This window comes from Amblyomma mixtum, chromosome 5 (assembly GCF_055824585.1).
Source record: "Amblyomma mixtum isolate Tamu chromosome 5, ASM5582458v1, whole genome shotgun sequence".
NCBI lineage: Eukaryota > Metazoa > Arthropoda > Arachnida > Ixodida > Ixodidae > Amblyomma > Amblyomma mixtum.
The window spans coordinates 82,265,175-82,287,281 of record NC_143016.1 but is presented as its reverse complement, the minus strand read 5'-3'; the positions used below and the strand labels follow the sequence as shown (position 1 = coordinate 82,287,281).

The window sequence follows — 22,107 nt, the reverse complement described above, 5'->3', positions numbered from 1 at the left end:
GGCTGAGTGAGTAGGGGAGCATTATCATGTCGCTGGAAGTCCCAAGCCAGAAATCGCCGTCCTTGCAGGGTATCTTCGAAGTGATTGTAACGTCGGATATTGGCCTCGGGGATGTCCTGCACTGGTGTCAAGGCAGCAGTGCGTTCAAGTGCAGGTACCTTGGTGTGCTCAGGGAGCAAAGTAATGGTTCGTTGTGTAGACCTGTGAAGGCGTTCGAGATTCTTGGATGTCGGTAAGAGGGAATACAGTATATGAGAGTGGCGTAAAAAACCTTTCCTACGGCAACTACCATACTTAGGGTGCGGCATGTTGTCTTGCTCCTCTGAACTTGTCAGAGAGGCGACATGCTGTGTGAGCATGGCCGGCCATGCTTGTTGCAAATTGCGCACCCACTTTTGGGGCTGCTACAGCTGGCGATAGGTAAACCGAGTATCTGATCTGTCCGTTCTGGGACGGTGTGGTGTACGGCCCAGTATAGCGAGAGATGCGCATGTCGGTATTGGTACGATACTTACCATCTATGCTGATCAGTTCCGTTTTCTGAGGGGAAAGTCAGCCTTCGGTATCGCCTACTCGTCCTCCACCAGCGACGTCGCACTCTTTCCCAATGATTCGCATCGGCCTCAGCGCAGAAGGAACAAGAGTATTATATTCTGGATGGGCATCATCCTGTCCTTTACGACATTACTTCAAGGCCCGTTTATTAGGGAGCGCGTTGGCGAGGCTGACATTCGGTTGCGTACAGAATGACATCAAGTGGCATCTATAACCGAATATGTCAGCCTCTCCACGCGTCTAGGGCCGCCCGTGTTGAAGGCACCCACATTGCAGATCGGCGGCAGAGTAAACGCCAGTTATGATATCCCCTGTCTGCACAGATACAAGAAGCCCGCCGACATGCGACAGATGTGGCTAATGTCATCTACAGCTGTAACGAACCGACAGCTATAACGAAATCACGAGCTTCCTTCGACTTCGTTATAACGAGACATAATAAGATTTTGGCATACGGCAGCGGGATGTGGGCATATTGCGTACTTCGGAGAATTATTAACCAGTTTCCTCCATGGTGGCACATATGTGGGCATTTAATGAAAAAAAAGATGACGATGTGGATGGTGTGAGGCTTGCAGCCGCTCGCCGTCAGTACGCCAGTTCGGCAGTGGCCTGACTGAGGCTCCGCAGCAGCGGGTACGCCGTGTCCGCACTGCCCCGACAGCTGCCCTTCACGTCGTCCGAGTCCACGTGCCACGCCACCACGCACAGGTTCTCCCAGCCGTCCTTCAGGAGCCACTTGGCCTGCGCAGGCCAGTGGATCGGTTTCGAAGCAGAACCGATCTCAATTAGTTTCAGCAGTCTCGCCCTCGTCCGATCTATGTTGCTACCAGGGAGCATAATAGAAGAGAACCAACTCTGTTGTCAAGAACACGCAGCTAGTGCTTCCATCTTGTGGAGCTTTGTGAGGGCATCCAATAGATGGCGTCGCTAATCACTGGCCCTGGTAGAGCGCTCGAGCCTTCCGGTGCTTGAGAAGGCGCTCATATGTAAGCTAAGTTCAGGGGCGGATTTATGGGTAACTTTAGGAGGGTACGGGGGGGAGGGGGGGGGGGATTTGAACCGTGCATTTCCTCGGCTTTTTTCATCAATACACAGAGTTCAGCTTGGTTTTCCTCTCTAAAATTTCTCGCTTGAGGTGTGTGTGCGTGTGTACGTGGGGTGGGGGGGGGGGGGGGGGAGAGAGCATAATTTAGCCCCTGCCTACGTTCGCATCCTTTTATAGGTTCAAGTGTCTCTACCAATACACGCTACTACAGCTCTCTCGGATTATCTTTCGAACATTCGCACTCGGGATCTGAAATGACCCCAGTGACCGCAGCTTACCTTGGAGGCGACGGCCTCTTCGTCCACGAAGCCGTACCACGTGTCTCCGACCTTGTCGTAGCAGCTCTTCTCTACGTGTGCCCGGTGGCAGGTGAGGTTCAATTTGCACACCTAAGCGAAAAAGCAATATGGAACCGGGGTTGACGAGACAGACAGCCAAGAACAACACAGTAAGCATTCCTCGTTTGTAATACATTCGAACCTCGCTGATATGTTCCTGGATCATACGACTTCCAGGTTCAATAAAAATGCCTGATAAGAGTCTTACACAATTCTTCTTCCAGTTAATACGTTTAGAAATAACCCTATTTCCTGGATACTGCATTGAAATTTTCGTCGAATTCTACCCCTGTGTATGTCTATCGACAACCGCACTGAGGCAACCATACAAGTGGTCCCAATCAGGGGGCACGCGTCATGACCTATATAGAACGCAGCGGCAGTCACCCATTGTGGTGGCTTTTTTACAACACTTAAATGCAAAGCGGCCAAGGGTGAAGCAATAAAGAAGGAGCATCTGAGAACGGGCCTGGGCCTGGGAAATGTAGCATGGAGATCAAGAGCGCTGCGGCAGTCAGTTTCAGCGGATATTGTACTGCACTGCGTTAATAAGAGGAAGTAAAGTATCCGAAAACAACGAGGAGGAGATCTTGGCTACTTTCACCATTGCTATCGACGGATCAGATGTGCTACCAATCTGCGAGCTCTAGAAAAGGAGCTGGTCCAACCTTGGGCCAAAAGAATGGTGATTGATATTTTTGTGCAGTGAAACTGTAATAAATGGTATTGTACCTAATTGAGCCGTTCAATTTTTAATTTATTTAATTAATTAATTATACTGCCAGCCCTTTTTTGAGGGATTTTTTAAGGAGTGGGTTTTCGCCGCAGACAAGCAGTCGACCAGGCATAAACACTATGTCAAGTATACAAAAAGGACAGTGAAAATTATGAGGACAATGGGAAGAGGCATTGGAAAAAGGCAATACAATGATTACGCATGAATAATCACCTTTTCACTTCATAAATGGTCACGAGAAATACAAAAGAAACAAATGGAAATACAAATACATGGAAAACCTCCAAAAATGTTAGAAAAAGTAAAAAAAAATCAGTTTGTTCCCTGACAATACACTTTTGCCAGCTAGCGCCAAATATTTCTCAGTAGTTGGCTGTACAATCACTCAACCATCTAGGGAGCTCCCTTCCCCGCACAGCTCGCGGGAAAAAAAGAGCGCATAAAGGTATTAGCGCAGAAGTATTCTTGTATGGTTAGTTCATTTTTGGGACGCGTTTCTCTGGAAGTGTTCAAGGTAATGTATGTAGCAGAATCAACTTTAAGTTTGTTATGCAAAATAATTTACAGAAACTTCAGACGGTGGAGCGTCGCACGACTAGCTAGCGGATCAAGCCCAGTCTCAGATAGCATCTGCGTCGGAGAGTCGGTGCGCCTATATCTGTTGCAGATAAAGCGCACACTTTTTCGCTCGACAACCTCAATCGTAGTTATGTCATCCATTTACCGAGATAATACATCTTTATCGCATTTTTTTTTTCCTTAAACGTATCGGCGAAGCTCTACTGAGTAAACCAATAATAAGACGGAGGACGAGGAATCCGACGAGTCCCTCCTGCGACTCACTCTGGTTGAGTAGAAGCTCTCGGTCATCGCATTAATACGCGTCCAGCTTTCATTACTCTAACGGGGCGTCGAATCATGCGGAATACCTTTCAGACCTTTCGTTATAAAATGCTGCTTTTTTTTTCAGCCCGCATGGCTATTTTGTATGTGAAAGCAGCCCGGACGAAGCAATCTGAAAGAACGAGGCTAAAGTGCTGCTGCGCAGTACTGCGCTGTGTAGTTCGAGGCCGAAAGGTTCGAATACCTACAATAGGAACTGCCACAGCGCGCGATCTTAAATTGTCTTTGTATAATGAAGTTTGAATTTATTACTTGCTTTGTTATAGAGTCAACAAACGCGCAATAAAGTAGGAGCTATAGGCGTAGCCTGACAGGGGCTCCTGTCCTATCGAGCAGTAACAGCAGGCAGGATGAAATTTCACACAAAACTTGCAAGCATATACCATACATCTTGTACAGACAGCAAACGTTGAAATTGAACAGAAAATCAAACTGTAAAAACACTAAAACTAACCCATCCCAACCTAACCTAACAACTCAACCCAACCTAACCTAACCCAACCTAACCCAACCTAACCCAACCTAACCCAACCTAACCCAACCCAACCCAACCCAACCTAACCTAACCTAACCTAACCCAACCTAACCCAACAAGCATATAAAATACATCTAACACACATAGCACACGCTCGAAGAGAAAGTTAAATTATTGTATTCTAACAAAGCAACATGAGGATAAACTATAAAGTTAAGTACTTATTATTTCACTCTCCAGCAGGAATCTTCTTAGTGACTTCTTCGAATTACATGCCCTGAAATCAATCCTGTTTCTTAGGTTATTTAAAAAAAGGGAGACTTGGTAGTTTCCGTGTTGCGTGCCATAGTTTGTAAGTATGCGTGGCAGTAAACTGCCCAGATATAGGCCCGATGTACCCAGTCAATTCTTAATAAAGGTACGGCGGACGTCACTAGGCTCGTGGCTTAAGTCACGTCCAACGCACTCTTGTCGGGCTGCTTGCTCATCTCGGCAAAATGTACGAAAGATAAACGATACATTTGTGAGTTTCGAGGAGCTGCAAAAAGAAGTCCTCCCATTCATAGATCTCCGCACTCCCACAAATGACACAGGACCGGCGTCTTCGCGCCAGGTTGCGCGCAGCGAACTCGCACCAGGTTGCATGCAAGCGACGGTAGCAGGCGATGCGACGTACGCCAGCAGAGATACGAATTAGATCGGTGCCTTCGCTTCGAACTTTGTAAACAGTCGTCTAATCTGTCGCCTAGATCTGCTCGTAATTTAAGCAGGCTGCCACTATCATTTGCGCACCGTGTGATCTGCACCGACCTCTGAAGCGTAAGTGTACGCACTGTGGACCGAGCACCCGTGTCCTGCACAACACGCATCTCACCGTACAGAACACTCGTCCGTAATACTTTGTAATTCGTAAGAGATGCTATGCTAGCTCTTTTTTTACCGTCAAACAGAGCAAACAGCATGTTCACCATTAAAATTTTTAGATTCTACCTCACAGCCATGGCAAAATGCGTGTCGAATCTATTCGAGACCGGCCAGCGTGTCGATGCAAAAACGTGCTTCATCGTAGTGCACAAAAGAGCAACCGAAAAGCCACAAGCGAAAACGATCCGCTTCCGAACGAACAATAGTGACGTTATTTGTAGAAGAATAGGCTAGCACCCAGCCCGCAGCTTTGTCTTCTCTAACTTTCGCGTACATAGAGTTTATAACTCAACGGGTTCGAGGTTAGCGCAAGCCGAACAGTCCCCACTCAGCCGCCGCCATTCGCGAGCCGAGATGCAGCGCGCACTCAACTACGATAGGAGAACACGGCTCGCTGCAAGGAAAACTAAGATGTTCATGAAGCAGACTTTGGCACACAGCAGAAAATCACATATGTTCCTCATCTGGTGGGATTTTGCAGTTCGCACGCTGCAACCCAGCGACAAGTGCCAAACGGTACGTGATTTTAAGAAATGATGTCTGTTTGTCGTGCTCGCCGCAGCACGAACAGTTCATTGCTGGAACACTCGAAGTACCCGCACCGACCTCCAGTCGCCCCTTTCCAGGCAGTGGGTAGACATGGGTAAAACTGTGTAGAAAGGTACGCAACCATGCGATCCGCACTTATGCAATCGTACTATCCCGGATTTGCCCTGTTGTGAATACAACCAATAGTGGATGGAAACACACCGTCGTACCCATGACACCGAACCGACCAGAAGATTTTGTGAAATATTGTTACGGCTATAATCTTTATAGCCGGGGTGTTCTAGCTGGTTCAACAGGCCAGCGGCGAGAGGTTCGATCGGCGAGCGGGAATCAGCGTCCAGCGGGGCACAACACTCTCAACCTCTTCTTCTTTTGTTCTCCGGCCTTGCCCTTCCTGCGTTTCTCCAATCCCGTAACACTTCCCCCGTCGCAGGCGAAGCCCGCTGGGCGAGTCAGGCATCGGCACGTGGATGACAAAGTTTCAGCCGCGCGACATGGGTGAGTTCTGTGCGGGCAGAACGTCGGCCGCTTGCGGTGACGCGTGCAATCCTATAAGTGAGGTCACTGAGTCGCTCCAAGATGACATAGGGACCGGTATAGTTCGCGAGCAGTTTCTGGCTTAAGCCACGCTTCCTGAGTGGACGCCAAACCCAGACCAACTCACCAGGGAGGTAGGTGACTCGGCGATGATGGTCGTCGTAGCGGGCTTTGGAGCGGTCCTGTGAGGCGAGAGTTCTCAGGCGGGCTAGTTGGCGGGCTTCTTCAGCATTGCAGAGGATCTCAGCGATGCCAGGGTCATCGTCGGTGGAGAACGGAAGTATAGTGTCCATGGTGTGTCGTGGAGAGCGGGCATAGAGGAGGAAGAACGGACTGTAACCCGTAGTTTCGTGTTGAGCGGTGTTGTATGCGTATGTGATAAAAGGTAGGATGGAGTCCCAGTCTTTGTGGTCAGGAGCGACGTACATGGAAAGCATGTTGGTGAGTGTCCGGTTGGTTCGCTCCGTTAAACCATTGGTTTGTGGATGATAGGGGGTAGAATGTCTGAACTGCACTGTGCACAATCGAAGGAGTGCTTCAACAATATCGGCGGTGAACTGGCGGCCACGGTCGCTGATTACGACTCGCGGTGGTCCATGGCGCAGGATCACAGAATGCAGCAGAAAGACAGAGACGTTAAATGCTGTAGCCGAGGGGAGAGCAGCTGTCTCACAGTAACGAGTGTGGTAATCTGTACAGACGACAATCCAACGGTTGCAGCCATGGGACTTGGGAAAAGGTCCCAAGAGGTCTATCCCAACCTTCTCAAAAGGAGATCTGGAAGGCGTCACCGGGTGAAGAAGACCAGGAGGAGGACCGGTGGAACCTTTGTGACTCGCACACTGTGCACAACTAGCCACATACTTCTCAGTCGTATCGCGCATACGTGGCCAGTAAAAGCGCTCTTGGATGCGGTGGAGTGTCCTCGCAGAACCCAGGTGTCCCGAAGTGGGATCGTCATGCATGACACGCAAAACAGATGAGCGTAGACTTTCAGGCACAACCAGAAGGAAATGGAGACCAGTTGCGGAGTAGACCTTCTTGTAGAGAAGACCATCGCGTACACAGAATGCACAGGAGGTTGTAGGGGCCTGCGCAGCGGTAAAGAATGACGTGAGATGCTGATCCTTCCGTTGCTCCTCGTGGAATGTACGGGCATCGGGGAATTTAGGTTCTACGGATGCGATGTAGTGGTCAAAGTCGTCGGCGTCACATTCCGTCGTTGCAAGCGGCAACCGAGAGAGACAGTCTGCGTCAGCGTGTCGGCGTCCACTCTTGTACGACACTGTATAATCAAACTCTTGCAAACGGATTGCCCACCGTGCAAGACGGCCAGATGGGTCACGGAGGTTGATCAGCCAACAGAGGGAATGGTGGTCGGTAACCACTGTGAAAGGTCGCCCATAGAGGTAGCAGCGAAACCGCTGAACGGCAAAAACTACCGCAAGGCACTCCTGTTCAGTAATGGTATAGTTACGCTCAGGTTTGCTCAGGCAACGGCTGGCATAAGCAATGACGTGTTCCTTGTCGCCATAACGCTGAATTAACACGGCACCAATGCCAACACCACTGGCATCAGTATGCACTTCTGTTGGGGCAGAAGGATTGAAATGGCGGAGAATTGGATGCGATGTGAGGAGAAACTTAAGCTGACGAAAAGAAGAATCGCACTCAGATGTCCAATCATAGGGAGCGTCTTTGTGGAGCAAGCTCGTGAGCGGGTGAGCGATGTCAGCGAAACGGGGAATAAAGCGGCGAAAATACGAACAAAGTCCGAGGAAGCTGCGAAGTTCCTTTGCAGTCTGAGGTGTTGGAAATGATGCTACAGCCGCGGTCTTCTGCGGGTCAGGGCGGACACCTTCACTGTCGACGAGGTGTCCGAGCACCAACGTCTGACGTTCACCGAAACGACATTTCTTCGAATTAAGCACCAGACCAGCGCGTTTCAGGCAATCCAGCACAAGGGCGAGGCGTTCGTTGTGCTCATTGAATGTCCGGCCAAAAATGACGACATCATCGAGATAGCACATACAAATATGCCATTTCAAGCCACGTAGGATCGCGTCCATAAATCGCTCAAAAGTTGCAGGAGCATTACAGAGCCCAAAAGGCATTACGTTAAATTCAAAAAGGCCGTCCGGTGTGATAAAAGCGGTCTTCTCTTTGTCCTCGGGATGCATAGGGGTCTGCCAGTAGCCCGACCGTAGGTCAACGGATGAGAAGTACGATGCAGAGAACAGGCAGTCAATGGCATCATCAATCCGAGGAAGCGGGTACACGTCTTTCTTTGTTACAGCATTCAGGCGGCGATAGTCCACACAAAAGCGCCATGTACCATCTTTCTTTTTGACCAGAATGCCAGGAGCGGCCCAAGGACTGCAGGACTCTTGTATAACACCCTTTTGCAGCATATCCCGAACTTGTTGATTGATGACCTGTCGTTCTGTTGGGGACACTCTGTACGGCTTCTGTCGAATTGGGTGTGAGTAACCGGTGTCAATCCTATGCCGTGTACGTGACACGGGAATGCTACGGGAACCACTGGGCTCTGAAAAGTCAAAGATAGACGAGTATTTGACCAGCAAGGCTTCTAAGGCATCACGCTCGACACTGTTCAGAGACTTGCTGATCATCCGACGCAGCTGTGAGTCAGTGGCTGGAGTAGCAGCTACTGCGTCTGGTGCGTCAGCAACCAAAGCCACCGAGGCAGGGACATCTTGATTACACGTGGCGACCTTCATGTGAACTGGTAAAACAACTGGTTGCGAAGAACAGTTGATGGCCCACAACTGGGTCCTGCCCTGGAACACTGACACCAGGCAATGTGGAACCAGAATGAGTTTCTTAGCGCAGTTAGAATATAGAGGCGCCACTGTGGCATCGAAGGTATCGGAAGCACGGCTGGGGCATGAAACTGGGACGCACTTGATAGAAAGCGGGGGCACACTGGTATCCTCGGATACACAAAACACATCTTGTCGAGCCGGCGTCTCTTCGAAGAGTCCAGATGGAAGGGAACCATCAACGCAGAGTTCCCCAGAGCGACAGTCAACAGTTGCGCCACACATTCGTAAAAAGTCAATACCTAAGATAACGTCATGCGTACATCTCGGAAGCACTGCAAACTCCGCTGTAAAAATGGCTCCGCCGAGGTACACCACAGCACTGCATATCCCCAAGGGGCACAATAACTCACCGCCCGCGCCATGAAAATTAACACTGCGGTCCCAAAGAAACATAACTTTGCGGCCTAACTGGTTCTTGAATGACAAACTCATAATTGAGACAGTTGCACCCGTATCCACTAACGCCATTGTGGGCACACCATCTACAAGCACATGAACTGTGTTCTTCAGCATAACAATTGAGGGAGGAATTTCTAAACGCAGCGCACAGTCTCCAGCGGCCTCACCTCCCGCGGCCGCGCTGACTAGTTTCCCGGCGAAGGCGATGGGGAACGTCGCCGGGGTGACGAATAACGGCGCACAGAAGAGGAAGGGGGTGGTGAGAAACTTCGGTCGGAGACGGGAGAGTGGCTGCGTTGTCCGTCGGGCAGAGGATAGTCGCTCGAGGTCAAGGGCCGTTGAAAAGGAGGGTCGTACGCATTGTTGACGGGCGGAGGAGGATGGACGGGCCGCTCGTATCGAGGTGGTGGACGGCGGCGGCAATAGCGAGCAATGTGCCCCTCGATGCCGCAGCGGCGGCAAACGGGAGCGGTGCGACGAGGAGCTTGTTCGCTTGAAGACTCTGACGAGGCGGGAAGCACTGAATACCCACGCGCGTCCTCAGGCCTTCTGGCTGGGCGCCGGAAGGAGGGTGCAGGCGGTCTTGAACGATGTTCATATTCTGGATCGTAGTTCAATTCGAAGTCCGCCGAGCGTGGGTAGGAGTGATAGGGATGGCTGGGTCCACCGAACCTGGACGTGTGTGCAGTGTTTACAGAACTCAGCCCAGGCATCGAGGGGACTACTAATGGAGAACTTTGATAAACGGGAACTTCAGACGGCACAGATGGAGGACACCGTGCATGGGGCTCGAATCTCAGAAGTTCCTCGCGAACGATCTGGCGGATCGTCGTTGAGAGATCCGTAAAACGCTCTTCGACGCTGGCCACAGTTGGAACGTTAGCCAGTCGCCAAAATTTAGGCGTAATACGACGAGTCTTCAACGTCTCGAATGTGCGGACGTGCCGAATGACGTCTGAGACGGCCCCCAAGTCATCTTTGGTGATTAGAAAATTGTACACATCTTCTGCAATTCCCTTCAGAAGATGTCCTACTTTATCATCCTCGGTCATATTAGCGTTCGTTGTTTTGCATAACTTAAGTATTTCTTCTATGTAGGTCGTGCACGTTTCGCCCGGTAACTGAGCCCTGTGTGCCAGCGTTTGTTCGGCCCGCTTGCGGCGCGCGAGGCAATCGCCAAAACACTGTCGCAGTTCAGTTACGAAGCGGTCCCAGGTGGTGAAGGAGTCCTCGTGGTTCTCAAACCACACCAAAGCTGTATGGGTCAGAAAGAAGACCACGTTGGCTAGCTGAGTGGCGGCGTCCCAGCGGTTATAGCGGCTCACCCTTTTGTAATGGGTCAGCCATTCCTCCACGTCCTCGCCTGCTGCTCCGGCGAAACTGCGAGGCTCCCGATAGTGCTGCGTTGAACCGGTCGCTGTGGCCACACGCTGGTCTGAAACTTGGATCGCAGCGTCACTTCGTGCTGCGGATGGCTCTTCGGGAGACTGCATGGTTTCGGTCAGCGGTTCCAGGCCGGCAAGGCGACGACGCCGGCGAGGCTGCTCCAGTTGTTGCTGCGCCGTTTTGTTGCTGAGATCGTTACCCCGCGCCTCCACCAAGATGTTACGGCTATAATCTTTATAGCCGGGGTGTTCTAGCTGGTTCAACAGGCCAGCGGCGAGAGGTTCGATCGGCGAGCGGGAATCAGCGTCCAGCGGGGCACAACACTCTCAACCTCTTCTTCTTTTGTTCTCCGGCCTTGCCCTTCCTGCGTTTCTCCAATCCCGTAACAATATGATGGTCTTTGAGAAACACATTTCGATCTCTCCGACATACTCGGGGAAAAAAGGTACCGGGTCCGTCTGACGTACCTTCAGCCACAGCATCAAAACACAGATCAGATCCGTCCCACGTACCCGGGGAAAAAATGCCATGCCCGTACCAAAACGTACCTTTAGACACAGCCAAATAAACTTTCATTTAGCGCGAAAACCAAGGTAAGCAACCTACTGTCTACGCACAAGCATGTAGCAATTCGCAATGCACTCTCCTCGCCTGTTCCATCATCCCATTGGCGCTTTTTCAACAGCTTCCTCTACTGGTTGTCACCGACGTTTACAGGGGATCCTCCATAGGTACCACGTCGTTTGGGAGCTCAAATAGAAACTAAGAAAGGAGCGAAATTGCGAAAACGTACCGAAATGAGCGCACTGTACTCGCTGCCCGGTCGCATCTGCTCGGACTGTAATGCATACCATACGGTAGGTGCCATCATCTGGAACTCATAAGCTAGTAGCGGCGAGTGCAATGCCCTGTTCCGTCATTACAATAGCGCGAGAAGCTTTGCCGAATGTTGTCACTGCTTGAAGCAGCGCGCTTTTCAGCACTCAGTGCTGCCCTCTGTCGGAGTCAAGCAACACCACTTACCTCGTCGTAGGTGATGGGCCGCCCTTCCTGGGGCAGCTGCGCCATGCGTGCCGCCACCTGGGGGCCCTTGGCGCCCGCCTGGTTCACCAGGGGCACGTACTTGGCCAGCGAGACCCCGGCGTCCACCTTGTACGACACGCCGGACAGGCCGAACGTGAAGCACAGCTGCCGCGAGTGGCTCGCGTTCAGCTCCTTCAGCACGTCCGCGATGGCGGTGAACTGCACGCAAACACGCCGAAACAGAAACGCATAGCCGCGTTAATCTACGGCTTTATACATGTCCCTTTCACGACTGCTGTGGCTGTGTGAACCGTGAACTCATCGAAACCGTTTAGGCTGACCATTACCATTACCGCTACCATTCAAGCGCTGACAAGCATGCTTTGGCAAGCAGGCTTCTCCGCTCAGCTAGCTCAACTACGGCGAAACTCGCTTGCAAGGGGTGGTTTTCTCGACGAAATGGATTGAGTGATGTGGCTTGTTTATTCCAGCACTGTTCAAACATAATGGGAAGTTTAGCTGTATTTTGTGAATCGAATTGACGTAAATTCGATTTGCTAAACATATTTCGCACCCAGATTGTTGTAGCATATATATGCCTGACTAGCTTAAGAACAAAGACGCATTGCAAATAAACAAATATCGCCATCTTAGCGCCTGTAAAGAACAAGCGATGCCAGGACAACAGGAAGCCAGCAACAACCCGCAAGAAAGCTTCTCTACAGAGCAAAGCACCATCATTGTATCGGCACATTACATGCATTTGTCACATTGTGGCACACGTGCACAGAGCCGTCACTAGCGGGGCGCGGCATTGTAAGTAGTGCGGGAAGTGTGGACTGAACTGGGTGCAGCGCTGATAGGGGTGCAGGTGAAGCTTAGGGAAGGCGAAGGGCGTGTAGGCAGGCCCACCAATGAGAACAGAGGAGCTAGTACGTCTGTCACCTGAGCCGTCATTTCCGTCCACGTCGCGCTGAAACAATATGATGAACGAAAACCAACACGCCGAATACTGCGTGCTGTTGATGTGGTGCATTGGCGAGGGTGTGGCTTGACGCAGCACGCGAAGCATGAAATGCTAATGTGGGCGCTCAGGAGAATTCAGATTCCGTGCATTTCAGTAATTTGCTTTTTTAACACCGAAGTTTGCTTCCCTGCATTTTTATTTCTCCCCCAACACACAGGGGCAATGCAGCCTTAAAACTCAGTGAGCCTTTCTTTTCAACGCTAAACAGTTTCCACGGACCGTGTGAATTCGTGCATTATTATTAATTGCCTCTCTTGGTGATTTCAATATACATACTGCCACCTAGCATTGCCAGGTGGCGCATAGCTGACGACGACGAAGTAGGGCTCGCGCCGTGTGGAATCTGTCGCCTTGGCTGCCCCAGCTTGCGTGGCCTTGTCTGTCTTCGCACTTGGTATTAAAGCCCCCTTCGTCAACAAGTACGTTACAATATCAAATATAAAGCTTAATTGTTTCAGCATTCGACTATTTTGTCATGGATTTATTGCCTCACAAGAGGTAGACTAAATGAGCCCGTATGTTTAGCGTGTTACCATTTATCTGAACGTGGGGCGCAAACGCATTTATACATAGTTACTATACCATATCCTGCTCCGATCGTGCTGCAAGTGCATCACTGCGAAAACCGAGGGTCGTCACTCAACCACCGCATGAGCAGACTGCTCTGCACTTGATAGCTTTCCGCGTACGCACCATGCCGCCAGTGTCGATGTCCTGTGCAGGTCCGTTGAAGCGGGTGAGCGTCGAGTACGGGTTGAAGGTGTCGTGCGTGCTTACGAAGAGGTAGTCGACAAACCTGCGATGTTTTGAACCGGAAGCACGAAATGGAAGCAGGTCGACGCAGCCAGAAGAGCAGCATGCCCCACAGGCTTCCGATAAAACTTATTTGCTACGGTAGGGTCCAGTATGGAAGGTAATGTGTTGTCGCTTCTTTTCGTACACATCAAAACTGTCAAAACTGACACTTGATTCCTGCTTGCAAATACTTTGGCGGAATAATTCTTACAGTGAACTTAGCGTGTGTAAGTCAGAGCGAAAAGTGATCTGCTATGAAGCAGTCTCTTAACTTACAAGGAAGAGCCTAGGATGAGGTTAACTAAACACAATATTTGATGGGAAAAATTGCGCTAAATGATTTTCGTTTGATCAAAATCATCCTGCAACGCACTGTCTACAATGCGCCGAACACAAGCTTCATAGATCTAAGTACATTAAGAGAGTCAAGAGTTATCATTACAAGTATAAATCTAGCACATGTATTACATTACTTAACCACTATTGCGAAAGGTGTCTGAACCACATGCTGATGAAGCAACGTTTGCTCGAGTGATCGTGATGATGATGATGGCTTTTACGACGACGACTGCTGCCAAACTTACGGCTGCAGTGCTCTGACGTTGAAGGCTGCGTTTCTCTCCTCTCTTTCGTTCGGCACCACTAGAGTGATGATAGACGACGGACCCAGCTCCTTTCGCAGTTTCTGTCGGGCACAAACAAGGAGGGAGCGTTACTGTCATGCGCCTCCTCACTGGCCCCCCGACATTCCCCTGTGCCAATAACCGATAGCGCCAACCTATTCTAAAACTCTATAACCTCGCGGCGGCGCCAGACTGCGAAGGCGCCTCAAAATGGCGCACGTTTCGCCACCCTGAACGGTGGCGCTGCCATCGAGGCACTCTCCTAAAAGCGCGTGAACAATGTCAAGTTGAGACGAGTGCATTGGAGAGGTACGTACTCTGACGAAGGTGACCAGTCCCTTGGCGTGCGCTTCGACGTCTCCCTCGAGGTCCGGCACGTTCCAGTGCACGTTGAGGCCGTCCAGGCCACGGCTGCGCACGAGGTTCGCCGCCCTGGCGGCCAGTGCGTCCAGCGTCGCGCCGCCGGCCTCGAATGCGCTGGCCAGGTGCGCGTCCTCTTTCTCTCCCCCGCCGCCCAGGGTGGTGAGGAGGCCGACGTGGGGCCAGCCCGGCCGCACCATGGACATGAGGTGCAGTTGCTCTGCGCGGACGGGAAGGGGGGGGGGGTCGAGGCTTAAATGACGAGTTGACGAGTCAGTGAGAGGCTACACTGGTTAGTCGAACAATGCAAGTGGTATTGTAAGGTCAGTACGTAACAGTGAAAGCAGGAATGGTTTAAATAGAAGGTAGAAGGATTAGAAGGATTAGACTCAGTGTTATGGCGCAATACTTGAACTCAAGAACGAGTCTAGTAGTATTTAAAGGGTTTAAATTCGTTTAATATTTAAGCTCTCGAACTTTCGACGCTACAGTCGAACTTTTACGAGTTAGTCGGGAGTTATTTACCATGCAGTCTGGGCTGGCCAGGCTGCACGAATCTCATACCTGGAAGCCGCAGCTTTTTGCGCACCGGCGACTGTCGCCGTAATGCGCTGGCTGCTTGAGCGAGCCGAAGCGACGACGCTTGATTATGGCGCTATCCAAAACCCGATAGGCAGGGAAGCCTGAATCCATGGACTATTAAATTATGTGCCTCTTCGAATTGTCGCTGTTCGATTCGATCGTTGTACCGATCAAAATGTATTCTTTTTTGTCTGGTGTATTTGGTTTATTGGGGTTCAACGCCCCAAAGCGACTCAAGCTATGAGGGACACCGTAGTGAAGGGCTCCGGAAATTTCGACCACCTGGGGTTTTTTTTTTTAACGTGCACTGACATCGCACAGTACACGAGCCTCTAGGATTTCGCTTCAATTCAACCGCCGTAGCAGGGATCAAACCCGCGTCTTTCGGGACAGCTGCCGGTTATATGCAGTTTGGTTTTCTTGGAGTGCGCTTCCCTCAAACAGCCGCGCGTGGTTTGCAAGCGTCCTTATATCGCCCTGCCCAACTCGCCAGCAGCCCAACTCGCCAGCAGCCCAACTTACAAGCTGCTCCAGAGTACTGTTGTATTTTTTTTTTTTTTTTGAGTAACTACATGGTAACTTTCACTTGTAAACATCCACTAACATTGACACTTTAACACTCACTTGCTTATTGAACTTACCAGTGTTGCGCGGCTTATTTATTAAACTTCGTGATATCTTCTACCACAGCGTTATTTTTTATGTATATCCTTAGAGTATAGTGTTTAACGTGAGGCACAGCCGCTGAGTAGCGGCACAGTTGCTTTCTCCCGGTCCCCGGCTGTCCTCCACTTCGCCTCTCCTCACTTGGTTGTACACGGAGCGACCGCTCGATTTGATTTGATTTGATTTGATTTATTGGGGTTTAACGTCCCAAAGCGACTCAGGCTATGAGGGACGCCGTAGTGGAGGGCTCCAGAAATTTCGACCACCTGGGGTTCTTTAACGTGCACTGACATCGCACAGTGCACGGGCCTCTAGAATTTCGCCTCCATGGAAATTCGACCACCCCGGCCGGGATCGAACCCACGTCTTTCGGGTCTGCAGCCGAGAGCCGTAACCACTGAGCCACCGCGGCGGGGCGGAGCGATCGCTCGAGTGGAGCTACGGGAATGCGTTAGGGTGAATTTGTCCATTCGGAAACGAATCGGATTGAAGCTTTTACCTCGACGTTCTTTTATCTCTTCTCACCCTCCAGTGTACTCCTAACGTCGCGCTCCAGGTGGCCGCTTTGAGACACTAATTATCGGCGTTTTCCTTCTAAACCCACTCTGCCAACTCCTCTTTGGCTTTACGACTATAGTGCCTTGGTTAGAGGGCCGCTGTTCGATACACTGATGGTTCATGCACTTTCGCGTTTGATGCTCTCTTTTCAAAACCACTAGGGGGCTGGAAGCTAGTCCAGTGCAGCTCGCGCACCGCCGCTCGTGTAGGACGTGCGGTGGGTGACGACGCTGGGCCAATCATTGTCCTTGAGTGCCCTTCAGAACACGTTAATCATGCGCAGTTAAACGCATTGTTTTTTGCTCACGGGAGAGGACGGTGGTCAGTGATGACTTATTTCTGCGTGGTGTCTAACGCTGCCGAGCCACAGGCAATTTCCCTCGGTGTAACGGTACACAAAAAAATGAGCGTATAAATACTTCGCAAAGGCGGCTCAGCGGTCTGTGATGACGTTGAAGTAAGCCATTACGGGAAGGTGAAGTTAACGCCGGATTTGTGCCGGGGTGACTGCAGGCTTGTAAGCACAATGGTACAGCCTTCAATATGGCGATGCGGGGTAGGAGAGAAAGGTGGCAAAGGAAAGTTGGGGGTGATGGGGAGGGGAGCAAGGGATGAAGGGGAAGAAAAGGAGAAGCCGCTGGCCTATGGCGACGTGCAGAGAATAAGTAACTTGGTTGTGAAGGAAGAAAATGGCTGTCTAGTTTGGGTTCAAGGAGGAAGTGAAAGAAAGGGGGGGGGGGGGAGAGAGAAGCGCCGCGGTGAAGGGTCCCTGGTTTAATATTTACCAGCTGGGGTTCTAAAACGTGCATTGATATCGCGCACCACGCTGTCATCTTTGCATTTCACCTTCATCGGAAATAGGCTGTCTCCAACTGAGCAGGAGCGCAAGGAAAAAATTGAGAAGGGAGAGAAGATAGGGAGGGCTCAGAAGTGCAGGTACGTTACATACCACGGATAATAAGGGACATGCGTGGGGACATGCGTCCAACCCTCGCCAGTGGTCGGAACCGCGCTGTCTCGTCCTACGTTTGCGCACTGCAGACGCCCCTGCAGGCGCAGCTGATGAAGGCCCCATTCCTTAGAAAGACGTACCCTTGGTTCGGCTGTCCATGTCGCCCACGGTGATCTCTCCGTCGTGGGCCACGAGGGGAAGCCGGCCGAACAGAATGTGCGTGCAGTAGGAGGCCAGCGACCGAGTGATGGCTTTGCGCACCTCGCAGAAGAGCGGCCTCTGCGCACTGGGACCCGGCGCCAGGGCCTCTGCGGCGGGGCACAACGCATGGAGCCTGACGTGGCGACCTCAGCGAGCTTTTGGCGCCAACACTTCCGAACGTTGGCATTTACAATTTATAATACCACGCGGCTAGTACAGTGTAACGATTTAAGGTATTGAGGGCCTAAGGGCGTTTCCCATAACAAGATCATTATCCATGATGGGTTCCAAAGCGCGACAAGCCGGAGACGAAAGGGCTTGTCGTGTGTGTTCTTTTCCTTTCGTCTCCGTCATGAATGTTTACCAACTTGCCCAACTTTTTGCCCTCCTTCAGATCATTATCAATCAACCAGTGCGACGCAGCTAGGCTACTCTGTACCATATGGTGCTGTACCAAACGGGGAAGTGCGATTTCTAGTCTTAGATTACTGCTCGATATGCAGTCATGTTCTAACACTTCAAGTGCCTCTTCGCGAACCACTAAACTGATTTGCAGTATCCATGCAAGTGGTAAGGTGCCATTGACAGCTTGCATAGCATCGGGGAAGAATTTGAGGAGGAACTCAAAAAAGTGGGGAGCATCATGGCACATTTTATTGGTCCATTCTATCTGCAGGCAGCAACGCAGCCCACGCACCGTTCGCTGCTGTGTCTCTCGACTTGTCGGCGTCTTTCTGGTCTGAGGCGGCCTGGTTCGGGAGGGCGCCATCGCCTGCAAACGGAGGGGGCACGTGACGTCAACAAAGCAGCGCATTCAACTCATCACGAATTACGTCGAAGTAAATAGAATGAATCGCATGGTCTATTGACAGACAAGGCGGAAGCTTGGGCATGTTGGTTTGACAATATCGCTACAGCGCAAAAGACGTGGACGAGACGAGTACACATACACGGCGCTGAACTTGCAACTGATTTTTATTGAAGGTCTGCCTCTGCTTAAGTACTGTGGCAAAAATATCAAAAGAAAAAAAAACACAAAAAGTGACAAGGACGCCACTACAAGAGCACTGCGCGCGTCAGCAGTGACACATGACCAGCTGTGCGCATTTCCCTGTCGATCTTTAAGGAAGCGTACTTCTTTAGCTATTGATGCGGTGCTTACGCATTGGTCTTGACCTCTGAATTTGGAAGGCTTCAATAATCAATCTTGTGATTTTGATGCGGCTATCTCTCAATACTTCGTACTGTTACTGTTTTTTTTTCTATTTTCCTTTCTTTTTTTCGTGCAGTCTTTTCAATGAATGCCCAGATGACCGGCCATGGCGTTGCACACGTTATTAACATTATATTCTCGCAATTTACCTGTTTGTCCCATGTCGTGTTACCACATGACAGCCTGATGCTGTAAACAACATTGCTAGCGCACTGTACAAATATTTTTGGTACTTATTGGCGCAGCCTGCTTTGCTTGTATTACAAGAGTTTACAGAGTTTTGAGAGCTTATTGGGCGCAGAAAACAGCATTCCCACTGAACCGTTAACCAATCCTCTTGAGGTCCTTTGAAACCCTATATAATTACGAGATGTATGCAGGTAAGAGGTCCTATGTTTTCCTCGACTGATTGGCGACCGCAACGTACGTCCCTCTCACCTCCCACTTTCCCTACACATTCTCTCCTCAAAGTGAAAAGGGGCTCCCCTCTCTCCACTTTGCCTCCGGCTACCCGAGCCTTCACACGTCGTCTACGCCGGACACTTGTCTATAGCCGTTTTAATGCTAACGCATTGAAACATATTAGCTCCCAGATCTTTTTCTCATCTCCAACCTGAAGTAAGAAGCGGCAGCCACTACTGTACGAGAGCTTCAGGCAATTATTTTCAAAACTATTATCATAGTTATTCTGTCTTTTGGGTCCTTCCCAGCTCCGCCTTGATACGGGTGCCGGTGGATGACATCGACAAGTCGTAACTGCCAGAGATTTTTATTGGCCAGTAGGTGAGCGCGATGTTTTCGGCTACGGCGCACTACGCCGATGTCGATGACGATGTCGGTTACCATGATGATGATGATGATGATGTCTAGATTTAAATGGCTCAAGGGCAGCGCGGCCAAAGAGCCGCAAGGGTAATGTGTTGTCACGATGTCCTTAAACCACACTCTGTATTCCGGCCGAAGAACACAAAGTTGTCTTGAACGTCGAAAGGGAGTAAGACTGGGAGCTGACCAAGAAGATCTTCAGAAAACTCGAAATCCTGCTTTGCTCATTAACAGCAAAATGTCATAGGTTAGCATTAATGCCAGTTGTTTACTGATGGTAGTGTGTATTCCCTGTTATTCCTCTTTTATTTAACATGTGCTTTTGTGGGCCCTGTTCGCTCACTGATAAGCGCACTGATCATGTATGCCCATTGTGCGAAACTCAAGCGTGGTGTTCGCTCCTTCACTTGCCTTTGTCCTTTGCCACCGAAGGCACATCATCCGGCTTGGTCTCGGTATCGCCTGGCGAATCTGTAAAGAGGGTATTCAGGTGTAAGCCGGGTTGGGGTATTTCTTCATTTGCTTGCACATGACACAAGCCTCTAAGTATTGCAGCGGCATGGAACAAGCTACTCAGGACTGCCCAGCTCATTTTATTAACGAGGACTGTAATGCCTTGGCAAACACTTTGGTGCCCGCATTCTGCAGCCGCTGCCCTGAGCTGTGGTTGCCGATGCTTTATTTCCTGCCCCAATAAAGCACGATGGCAGGAAAATTTAGTGTTCAAACTTAGTTACGGCAGAAAGGGGATGTAACGCGTAAAACCACGCGAAATAGCAGCAGTACGATCGTGGTAGTTAGCTTTTAAATGCATCGCAATATGCAGCCAGGGCTCCTATAAAGAGGGATCGCTTATAAAGAGACGGGGCTGAAACCTTGGCTTATTCTTGGGGGCTATAAATAAAAACAATTTTCGGCAGGTGTCAAGGCTATTTCTTGTAACGGGGGGTAGGGTACTTGGCGGTGTATGCATGCTCTAGACACATCGGGGGGGGGGGGGGGGGGGATTTGAAGAGGGGGGGGGGGGGATGAGCTTGATTTGGGACGGAGGGAGGAATGCCCCACCCCCTCGTGCCCTCGTGCCATCCCTGTGAATAAAAAAAGTGGTTTTTGAGGGAAGGAAATGGCGCAGTAGCTGTCTCTCTTCTCTAGAGGTGAGACCTCAACCACGTACTAAGGGAAGGGAGGAAGGTAGGAGTGAAAGAAGAAAGAGCGAAAGAGGTGCCGTAGTGGACGTATCCGTAATTATTTCGACCACCTGGGGATCTTTAACATGCACTGACATCGCACAGCACACGGGCGCCTCTTGCGTTTCGCCTCCATCGAAACGCGGCCGCGCGGTCGGGTTCGGACCCGTCCCCTTTGATTACGTGCCCGTAGAGGCCAGATATGGCAGTAATACATTAATATAATAAAATTACTGCAATTCATTTGCTGTTGTCGGTAATTTGCAATATAATGCATTACTTTTCTGTTCCAGTATCTTTAGCAAAGTAATGAACTACCTGGAAGCAGCAATTTGGCAGAAAAAGTAATTAATGACTTCCTAAATTCCTTAGAATGAATAGCTGCTCTTCGTGTCGGCAAAGCTTTGCCCTCTTTTACGCCAGGTGGGGCACCTCGAAAGCAAGAGACGTCTGGAAAGCCTACAGGCCTGTGTAAATTCAGGAGTGGACGTATTGCGAGCATCAAGATGCGAAGTTGTGCTTCAAGGCACGTCAGAAGCGCACGAAGGGGAGCTCCCATTGTTACATAGGCCAAAGGCACAGTGGTGTCCGCGGTAACGGTTGTCCCTACGTGGAACGTAAAGCGAGATAGAAACAAGCACAGCGCTGTCAACATTCTTAAACGGAGGCTGTAAGGATGTGGATAATACCACCGAAGCAATAATTAACTGCTTTCGTAGCGTTCTGTGTAGACAGCTCCGGGCAGCGAGACACTGGGTTCGCCGCTCGTTTCTGTTTTGAGCGCAATAAAGTGACGAGCGTTAGGTTAGGTTAGGTTGGGTTAGGTTAGGTTAGGTTAGGTTAGGTTTAGGTTTAGGTTTAGGTTTAGGTTTAGGTTTAGGTTTAGGTTTAGGTTTAGGTTTAGGTTTGGTTAGGTTAGGTTAGGTTAGGTTAGGTTAGGTTAGGTTAGGTTAGGTTAGGTTAGGTTAGGTTAGGTTAGGTTAGGTTAGGTTAGGTTAGGCTATGCTAGGCTAGGCTAGGTTAGGTTTGGCCGTGCTCCTGTTTCCTTTGTTTTTCACCAGTGTACACGACACGCCGAAGTTCATCGGTGGAAGAATAGCGACGTCAGCGAATTTACGAATTTTTAGTGGCGCCCAAGGCTGAAAGAGCTTTCCACGTAGAACACTGGGCTGCTCTCATCTGTGTGAGCAGACTTGTTCAGTATGACCAAGGACATACTTTCTTAAAGTAAGGCAAAATTTTCTACATGCACTTTGTAGCTCAACTGTTCCTGCGGTGCAATCAGTTAAGAAACCTGAAGTGCAGGGGCTGTAACCAATGTACTTCTTTGTATGCTTGAAAACTCGAATGTAATTTAAAGCCACTATATTCCTTTTCATTATTAACTGTAGTGTGATGC

General features: G+C 50.3%; 1 protein-coding gene across 2 annotated transcripts in view; it reads right to left on the bottom strand.

The window, feature by feature from the left end:
• Positions 1 to 1,117: 1,117 nt before the first annotated feature.
• LOC149342826 (uncharacterized) overlaps positions 1,118 to 22,107 on the bottom strand; it is a 94,934-nt gene continuing 73,944 nt past the window's right edge. For both annotated transcript variants that reach the window (XM_089545308.1, XM_089545307.1), the window contains 9 exons: positions 19,933 to 19,992; positions 18,181 to 18,255; positions 17,423 to 17,590; positions 14,482 to 14,744; positions 14,126 to 14,226; positions 13,440 to 13,542; positions 11,720 to 11,938; positions 1,882 to 1,992; positions 1,118 to 1,299 (listed from right to left, as the gene is read on the bottom strand). In XM_089545308.1, the coding sequence (XP_089401434.1) occupies positions 1,144 to 1,299; positions 1,882 to 1,992; positions 11,720 to 11,938; positions 13,440 to 13,542; positions 14,126 to 14,226; positions 14,482 to 14,744; positions 17,423 to 17,590; positions 18,181 to 18,255; positions 19,933 to 19,992 (1,256 nt within the window). In that variant the 3' untranslated portion in view covers positions 1,118 to 1,143. The remainder of the gene's footprint in view (positions 1,300 to 1,881; positions 1,993 to 11,719; positions 11,939 to 13,439; positions 13,543 to 14,125; positions 14,227 to 14,481; positions 14,745 to 17,422; positions 17,591 to 18,180; positions 18,256 to 19,932; positions 19,993 to 22,107) is intronic.